Genomic DNA, 10,080 nt, shown 5'->3' with positions numbered 1-10,080 from the left:
CGTAAATCGAGTCAACGTTCCATTTGTTTACAAATTTATTAATTAATCATTTTTTATTTCTTTACTCTCTTCCGTGAACCACCACCGATTCTAAAACGATACAATCGATCGCATTATACATGGTGCTACTATTTATCTTATGTCACACTTCACCGATTAACTATTACACATGTCTCTTTAATAAGACTGCACAGCGAATACATTGCCGTTTCGCTGACCGTCATTGCTCTTCATCGTTTCATCATTCATGATTCATTAACACGCTATAGATTTTGCAATGGTATAAATGAGATCCGTATAAACGTTAAAAAAGAGACGTACTTCTTAAACTGCCGATTTCATTCTTAATGCCATATTATTAAACACATTTCTGTTGATTAATTTTTTATGAATTATATAAATATATATATAAACACAGATACAAAACACAGACACAGGTATATATACATACATATATACATGTATAAAGAAAGAAAGAGAGGAAAACAGTTATTACGTGCCTAAGGTCTTTAATCATTGTCACTTCCCTAACGTGTAATTTCCGTTTTATCAATATATGTATAGAGGCAGCTTTAATGGGTGAGGTATATATGTTTTTATACATATAGAGAATAATTATCGAGAAATTCAGTTTTATGTTCCTGTTCATTAATGAACCGTACGTAAGTGTACGTCCCATACGTCGTATTTTAAAGGGACGAAATTAGCAAGATGCAAAATGTTTAAATAATAATGCGAAAACAGGGTGATTTTTCTTTAAAAGTTTGACCAAGAGTGGAAATAAAAGCGTTTTTTTATGTAAGTTTAATAATTATTGTTTCGTCTAGTTTGAAAGTCTCGCACGCGTCATTAAAATGGATACAATTGAACCTAAATAATTTATTCTATATTAGAATGAAATAAAAAGATTGTACAGTTAATTTAAAATAGATTGTATCGGGATTGTCATCGATGAACGTGTTGAGACTTTTAATATGCGTCGGAACGATAGACTTTTCCTAAATATTAAGATTAATTTTAATTATTGACAAAACGATCTACACTTATATAACCCCCCTGGTCATAAACATTGAAACGAAGTTGACTTGCTATTCTTTTTTATACATTTTATTTAAAAAAGAACGATTCAAACCGATTACGCGCATATCATATTATTATTAGTAGAAAGAAAAGAAAACCAGCATATAAGATTAAATAAATGATTTAAATAACATCGTGCAATTAATAAACAATTTGGCTCTTCCTTCAGCCATTGCGGAACGTTATCCTAAAATGTATTAGTAATTACGTTACATTTACCGGTATCATTTACAATAAATATGCAAAAACTTTATTGAGCGATCGGAATTGACAAAAAAATAAACATAATTGATTTATATGCCATCATTTTTTATTTATATTTTAAGAAGCTTTAACTTTAGGCCTACATACTCGCGGGTCATTTAAGATTTCAAATCAAGTAAGAATTATAGGAGATAAATGTTTGTTTTTCATGTCAGAAATAAGGATACACTACAAGTGTTTACATGAATTAATTATTAAGGAAGATTAAATGGAAAGCGGGTACAACTTCTAAATTCTCTTCAGATTAACCCTGCTCATAGAATACATATCGATAAAACAAAATCTTTCAAAGAATGAGGAACTTGACTTATTATAATTATAAGGCTATAATTAATTTGTACAAGGTCAACCTATTGTAATAAAGAAACCAATCTTGCCTATAATTTATTAAACCGTTAATAATTATCACTTCATTTCACAATTTTTATACTTATTTTCATTCGCCGAATATTAGCACATAAGTGCGTAATACAGTTGAGATGAGTTCATACAATAGTTACTAAAAAATGTTAATTTATTTTATATTTACATCAAGAAAAAACAAATAGTTAAACTAACATTTATTTGGTTGTTAATTTTAAAAACGTTAAAATACTTTTTTTTTATTTAAATTCGACACATTATCTAAAATGAAGTCTTAGAGAGAGAGAATTAACTTAAATTTTTTATTAAGCATAAACCTAAGTTTAGTGTTTCTCCAAAGCCAACGTTAGTAGTTCGTTCATTGGATTTAAAAGTATACGTGGATCTTCAATCAATCCTGCACCGACCATTGCACTCATGAATAGCTGAAATGTTGATTTGAAAAATATGGTTATATAAATAAATAAATAAATATATATATATATAGTAAATCTAGACACGAGTTGTTGGGGCTTTGTTATAATACGCTGATTTAATCTAATACTAAACTATTCAATGCAGTCAAATTGATATTCACTTATAATTTCGGAGAGTTGAAATTAAGTACAAAACAACATAAAATTTCATAAATGAGGTAAATAATGTTGATTTTTAGCAATTTTTAAGATTATTTGTATCATTTCAAATTATAACAATTGATAATTTTAATTTAAAGTGACAAACTAAATATGCATATAAGCCGAAATCAACTACAAAAGACATTAAAGTGTATTAATACAATGACTTAGACTGCCATATGTCAGAGAATTATGGAACTTATAAATACATACAACCCTTTGTCCTATAAAAAATAATCGCAATAAAAACTATCTTATTTTCTAAGTTAGAATACATCACACAAAATGAAAAAAATTTCATTAAGATCGGTTAAGTAGTTTCGGAATTCATCGCGGACAAACACTCTGACACTGGATTTTTATATATATTGAAGATAGAGATAGATAGTCAAGTTATATTTGAAAATTATTACATACTTGTTGTATGAGGAGATCCGCAAATTTGGAATCGTTTTTCGTTAATTGACAAAGTTTTTTAATTAAAGGATGAGATGGATTGATTTCAAATCTTGGTTGAAGAATATTGTATCGCATTTCTTCATTCAATTGATGACTCTGCGTGCGTATGAAATGTCTTGCACTAGCCATATCTTGAACAGTGACTACGCAAGGATGTGACTCAAGACGATTTGTCATTTTAACATCGAAAGCTTTTTTCTTCAATAGATTTTGCATATAACTTACGAGAGCATCCATTTCTTCTTTATTGATAACACCTACAAAAAATATCAATATAAAATTGTAGAACATTTAAAAAAATTAAGGAAAAAAGAAACGCAGAAACAATATACGAACCTAAATTTTCTGCTTTAGTTGCACTGCTATCATCTCGCATCTCTTTTTCCACCGATATTAAATTATGAGAATTAAATTGCCTTAGATGCATCAAAACTAATTCATCATAAGGTTCATAACAAAATAGAACTTCAACGTTTCGTTTTTTAAGAGATTCATAGTATGGTGACTGCTCTGCTAAAGTTCGGCTAAAAAACATAAATTGTTTTAAAATGAAATTATCGTGGAAACAATTCAAGAAAACGATAAAAATATATAATAATTAGTTCTTACTTAGGCGCTGACAAATAATATATATTTTTTTGGTCCTGAGCAAGACGACTACAATACTGCGGAAGACTAATTAGTTCACTTGGAGAATTTGCAGAAGATTCGAATCTTAATAATTTTCCTATATCTTCCTGCAAATGTATATATATTATAAATTGATTATTACAACAGGTGGTATAAAAAGAGCAAGATTTCTAGAATATAAATGTTCAAAAAATCACCTTTTCAGATTGATCATTGCTAGTAACGATACCCTCTTTCAAATATAGTCCATAATCTACATAAAATTTATTAAAATCTTCAGGTTGTTTTACAGATCGTTCTTGTAAAAATTTCAGTACGCGAGCTGTAAGTACACTACGTAATTTTCTGAAAACGTTAAAAATGTTATTTTGCGATGCATTCCCGTGTAATATGAATTAACAAATAATTATATAATTTTGAATCATCTTACCCAATCAAAATGCTATTTTGTAACAATTCACGACTTAAATTAAGAGGAATGTCTTCAGAATCAACAACACCTTTTACAAAACGTAACCATTTTGGTAAAAGATTTTCCGCTTTACTTTTGATTAAAATTTTTCGACTATACAGAGATACACCTCCAGCAGTGTCTCTGGCTAAATCGAATAGACCTGGCTTCTCTTCCGGAAAATATAATAATGCTTTTATACTCAATGGTACATCGGTTGTATAATGTAATATGAATCTTGGAACATCGAAACAGTTTCCGATAAACCGGTAAAATTCTGCATGTTGTAGAGGCGTGATATTTTTTGGATCAAGCATCCACAGAGGCTAAAAAATCCAATTTTAATTATTTAAATTAAAATATATAGTAAATAAATAAATAAATAAAAAACTATACAGTAGATAAATTGACCAAAATAATCTTATAAAGAGATCGTATGGTTGTACACCAACGGATTGGTACAAGATTTGATATATCTGTAGTAGACCTTTAAGGTGTTCTCGCAGTAAAACATTATGATGCACTTTCCAACCAATTTTGAGAAAAAAGTTTTTAAAGTTTTGCTTTTACTTGTTTACGTATTTATATTCTTGTAAATTAATTCATAGCAACCAACTCGGTAGCGTAGGTAGTAGCATTCTCGCTTGTCGCACCGATGGTTAGAGTTCGATTTTTCGTGGAGATTTTTTTTTTTTTCTATATTTATAAGTTTTAAAAATTTATATACAAGAGAATGATAGTTATCATAAAAACATTCAAAACCATAAATATTTTGACATTTTGCGCAATTATTAAGTTGGTGCATATGAAATGTCTGATTTTAAAGTTAATATATAAAACTCCATATCTTTTCTTAAAATCTGATTATATAATCAAAATATGCTCCATTTGCTTCAATACACTGTTTTCAACGTGATTTGAATGCATAGATACTTGTCTTAAAGAAATTCTGATCTTTAGTATCAATAAACTTTGATATGCATTTTTTCAGACAGTCTTCATTTTTAGGCTGTTTATCCCATAAAAACTGTTCTAAATGTTTACAGAAATGAAAGTTAGTTAACAAAAGATCCGGTGAACAAGATGGGTGTGACGAAATTTCATATTTTAATTCATTGAAAAAATTAGGTTAGTAACGATGAGAATACGTTCAACCAATTCAGCTTATTTCGCTTGGTTATTTAGTACGGTACCTACTTATCTATTTTTTTCACCTTGCCAATTTCAGAAGGGTGTCGCAATATTGTTGTATGGTAAATTTTCATTCTGGTAGTAAATTCCCTTGTAAGTAAAGTTGGATTCGTTTCCACTAATACTTTCAGAGCATTAGTTAGTTTCACCAACGTTTTGGGTCTTCAACGTGTTCATTTTGGAGAGAAAATTCACGAGACCGAAGTTTTTCAAACCAACGATGCACTTTTTGATCGTTAACAGTATTCTTCTCAAACGCCTGGTTTATATTGCGTGCAGATTTTGCAGCATTATTACCAAGTTTATACTTATATAAAAGAATTATATGAAAAAATATCGGTTGAATTCATATCTTTACAAAATTTAAAAAAAATTAAAAGATTAAACACTTTTGAGAAATTTTGGTTTGTTGAAATATAACTCTGGCAATGGACAGTAATACTTACAAATGTTCACATGTAAAGAAAATCCGGCATTTCATATGCACCAACCTTTTTTAAAAAATAAAAAAAGGGCAATGAGAGTATCATTATTAAAGATGTATATATAATTATTTACTTATTAAAATTTAAATTTTAACTATAATTTAAGTAAACAATTATATCTTTTATTATTTACGCAAAATGTTAAAAAATTTATTGTCGTTAATATTTTTGTAATAATTATCATTCTCTTTCCCGTACATAATTAAAAATTAATAAATGTAAAAAAATTTTTCTAAATTTATGAATAAAAAAAATATAAAAATAATCTCCCCATAAAGAATCGAACTCTAACAATCGGAGTGGCAGAAGAGAATGCTATCTTTGCTAGCACCTCACTTGATAACTAGATGAATTTACAAGAATAAGAACACGATAGCAAGTAGAAGCAAAATTTTTAAAAGTTTTTTTCTCAAAATTGGCTGGAGAGTGCATCGTTATATTTTACTATGAAAACATCTTAAAGGTATACTATCAATATACCAAATCTTGTACCAATCCGTTGGTGTTCAATCATAAAGTCTCCTTATTAACAGCGGAAAACCGATTCATCACACAAAATAAAGCAGAAGATAAATGTAATTGTGTGTGTAAACATAATATAGAATTATTAAAAAATAACAAATATATATAAAACATCTTACTTGTACGGTATTAGCTCTTTGACCATTAACATAAATAGGACTTCCTACAAAATTACTGTACTTTGTAATGATATCTAACAAAAAACAAAAATTGTAATCAGTATATTGTACAAGAGAGAAAAACTAAAATATTAATTACATTGAAAAATATTTACTTTTTAGTACGCTTTCATCGCAAAATTCACGAGAGTCAGGTCTTAAATGTATAACAATTTTAGTACCTGCTTGTACACCTTCTGCTTGCGATATTTCAAAAGACCCAGATCTGTCCAATAATAATGACAAAATTTATTATTAGTTAAATTAATTGTTTTAGCTCTTTTATTTTATATTATAATCATAATAGAAAATATTAAATAACAATTTACCCATCGGATGACCAGCAAAGACCTTCAGCATCATTCGCATAAGATTTAGTATAAACATCAACTTTGTCCGCTACCATAAACGCACTATAAAAACCAACTCCAAATTGTCCAATAATTTTAGATGGATCTCCTTCACTTTGCTTATCTTTGATTTGTTCCAAAAATGCCTAGAATGAAGTTAGTGTGAAAATGTTGTTATAAATTTATTAAATGTAAATTCAGATATATCAACATACTTTTGAACCAGAACGTGCAATTGTTCCTAAATTGGATATTAGTTCTTCACGCGTCATACCAATTCCTGTATCTTGAATAGTCAGAGTACGATTTTGTTTATCAGTAGCAATGTGAATTTCTAAATTTCTATCACCAGCTACTTCTCCTATTTCATTATTGCTTAATCTAAGGTATCTTAATTTTTCCAAAGCATCACTGGCATTAGATATCAGCTCACGAATAAATACCTATAAATGAATATATTTATTAAAATTAAATTAGTTATTCATAATGATATATATGATTAATAGTGAAATTATAAACAAATATTTTTAAAACAATGAACAACCTCTTTGTCAGAATACAATGATTTTGCAACGATCTGCAATAGCATTTGTGTCTCGGACTGAAACTCATGTTTAGCTTTTTCTCCTGAAAATAAAAATTATTTAATATAGAAATTACAACTATTAATGTACAACTTCACTTATGTTAATTTATATTACCTGTAATTTTTTCTGTATCTTGTATTATATTATGATATTCGGTAGAAGATTGAGTTGCGGTTTGTGATGAGAAACAGCGTATGTGGTTACCAGAAATTGCTAGAAGATAAAATCCAAGTAAAATACTTTAAGAATTATGTTAATGTTATATACTTTAAAAAATATAAAAAAATAGTAAAATAAATATTTGATATGATATAATATTCTAATTGTAAGTACTAAAAATAATTATTAAAGTAGCGACAACATAACCAAATAGTCGAAAATATATTACAAAAATATTCTAATAATATCAATAAAAAAAAATATTACCAGCAAATTGTCTGCACGTTCGTTTAATAATCGTTCTCTCGACATTATAAGTTACTTGTCTAGGAAACAAATTTCCTAATTTTATTGCATGTCGGAGCCGAAAGGAGGCCGCCATCTTGAAATATTAGTAAACTCTACAAGAAATATCATAAGGTTAATGGTACTAAAATTCGCTTTTTAACCAATCACAATTAAACATTTTATAAATCCAAAGTCTCTATATCTGACGACCATGAAAACCAAGTAGGCAATAAATAATTTTATTTATTCATTATTTTATATATACAATTAAAAAATATATCGTAGAAAAAACTGTACAAATAAGGATCACAAATTAAACTGAGCAAACTTGATATACTCATTTATTTTAATCTTCGTTTAATAAATATAATTTAAACAATGGAAAAGATGCAAATATTATTAATAAAATAAATTATAATGTTTGATTATTTAAGTAGCATTTGACGATTATTTGAATCTTTTTTAAAATATAATGTAAATGCAACTATGTTTTGATGTTATTTCGACAAATGTTGATAAAGTTGGTAAGCCTAGGTTAATGGCTGGGGTCAATGCGCTTGGAAATCTCCGTCTCGACTAGGCACGCGCACGAATTGATCGTCTTCGTTGAAAGAATTGCAAACCATATCAGAGACTATGCATTCCTTTTATACATTCACCGATGCACCGCATTGCGTCAGACACACATATTCAGTTTTTGCATAAAATATAATATCAATGTACACATTTTCTTAAAAATTCGATAATCATAAATGAATTTTATTGTAAATGTGTATACATATTGATATTAACTTACTCACATATATTTTTGACGATATAAAATAATCGGAACTAAGAATTAATATATTTTAAAAATAATAATCAAATAATTGATGTATATGTAGACAGAAATAAATATTTAAATATATAGGGATATCAAATTTGGTCAAGTTGGAATAAGGGAAATATAGAAAGAGGCATTAATATACTATATGGTATATAAATTTTTTTATTATTATTATCTGTATAATATATTTGAAACAATATTATTCTACAACATTGCATAAAAATATACAAAGACATGAAAAAATGTCTTGACTCTCATTCGATAAAACATGTTCATGAATTTATCAACGCTGCACCGTTATCGATTATTTGCAAATGAATTTATCTAAATAAGAACATCATCCGATTTCGTGTTATTTTCAAAACATTTTACATTTATCAATCTTTTTTGAAAGACCATTTGGAAAAGTGAAGAAGTATAAGGGAGAAGAATTCAATTTATTTTCGAAACATATCCGATCTGTTTTTACGAGAATATCTAATGATGTTGTAAATCGTGCATCGTGTAAATAAGATTTAAACCTTATATTCAAATTTAACTATCGAATTTCATACTTTCTTAATTACCATACACAATGATAATTTTTTCTAGTTTACTTTTTCTTTATAAGTTAATTGTCATCCCTTATTTTCTTATATCTTTGAACAATTAATTATTACATATATCTAACTTACAAGGCAATAGAAAAACGCACGAAGAGTTATAGAAAAAAACAAAATATTTTGTATGCTATGTAATACATATATCGTATTTTTTCCTTTTCTTTTTAAAACTAGAAATATGCACGATTCGAAGGGGTCAAAAAAGGAAGGTAGTTTCATTGACTTTATTTTCATTTTGAGATGCATTTTGCAAGAAGCATGAATGGGATAATTCTTAGTAAAAAGAAAAAAAAATGAAAAAAGGAAAAGAAGGAAAAATCACAATGGAAATTTGCTTTCGACTACATATGTATCATAAACATGTTTAGAGAGTACGTAGGCCAGAAATTAAACAAAAAAACAAGAAAGGAAAGAAAAATTTGTTCAAAAAGATTCAACGAAAGACCTTTGACCTTCTTTATGGCCTTTGATACGATCGAAATCGGCTCATCGAATTTACCACGTATGATCTCTCTTTCCTTTTCTTCCTTATTTTATTTTCCCAAAAGATTCAAGCTCAATTTTTAATTTTTTTTTGTTGAGATCATTGGCCGAAGGATAACAATGATAGTAATAATATCAATAATAATAATAATAATAATAATAATAATAATAATAATAATAATAATAATAATAATAATAATAATAATAATAATAATAATAATAATAATAATAATAATAATAATAATAATAATAATAATAACAATAATATAATAATAATAATAATAATAATAATAATAATAATAATAATAATAATAATAATAATAATAATAATAATAATAATAATAATAATAATAATAATAATAATAATAATAATCATAATAATAATAATAATAATAATAATAATAATAATAATAATAATAATAATAATAAAATAACTGTACTCTAACTATCCATTACCAGGAGAGATATAGTTATAGCATATTTACACTTTCTTCCTTTCCATAATTTTCCTTATCACTCCCTCTTTTTTTCTTTTTCTCTTTCTTTACTATACTCTTATTTTCTT

At 26.9% G+C, this 10,080-nt stretch overlaps 1 protein-coding gene across 1 annotated transcript; it reads right to left on the bottom strand.

Moving 5' to 3' along the window:
- Positions 1 to 1,372: 1,372 nt before the first annotated feature.
- LOC122521289 (heat shock protein 75 kDa, mitochondrial) lies at positions 1,373 to 7,807 on the bottom strand. The gene is made up of 13 exons (XM_043641871.1): positions 7,584 to 7,807; positions 7,272 to 7,370; positions 7,115 to 7,197; positions 6,786 to 7,013; positions 6,550 to 6,716; positions 6,337 to 6,446; positions 6,182 to 6,255; positions 3,844 to 4,190; positions 3,611 to 3,758; positions 3,393 to 3,520; positions 3,120 to 3,307; positions 2,742 to 3,040; positions 1,373 to 2,132 (listed from the first exon to the last, which is right to left on the bottom strand). Exons 1-13 carry the CDS (start codon positions 7,696 to 7,698, stop codon positions 2,031 to 2,033), a joined length of 2,088 nt encoding a protein of 695 aa, XP_043497806.1. The 5' UTR covers positions 7,699 to 7,807; the 3' UTR covers positions 1,373 to 2,030.
- Between the last annotated feature and the right edge of the window lie 2,273 nt (positions 7,808 to 10,080).

Source organism: Polistes fuscatus, unplaced genomic scaffold (genome assembly GCF_010416935.1).
Source record: "Polistes fuscatus isolate 324 unplaced genomic scaffold, CU_Pfus_HIC Scaffold4, whole genome shotgun sequence".
Lineage (NCBI taxonomy): Eukaryota > Metazoa > Arthropoda > Insecta > Hymenoptera > Vespidae > Polistes > Polistes fuscatus.
Note: the sequence above shows the minus strand (reverse complement) of the source record. Positions and strands in the feature narration are given on the sequence as shown.

Excerpts from the sequence above, each read along its gene's own strand:
- LOC122521289 (XM_043641871.1), bottom strand. The coding sequence starts at position 7,698 with ATGGCGGCCTCCTTTCGGCTCCGACATGCAATAAAATTAGGAAATTTG. Across the intron at positions 7,014-7,114 it reads CATTGTATTCTGACAAAGAG|GTATTTATTCGTGAGCTGAT; the intron begins GTTGTTCATTGT and ends ATTCATTTATAG. Across the intron at positions 3,759-3,843 it reads CAAAATAGCATTTTGATTGG|AAAATTACGTAGTGTACTTA; the intron begins GTAAGATGATTC and ends TAACGTTTTCAG.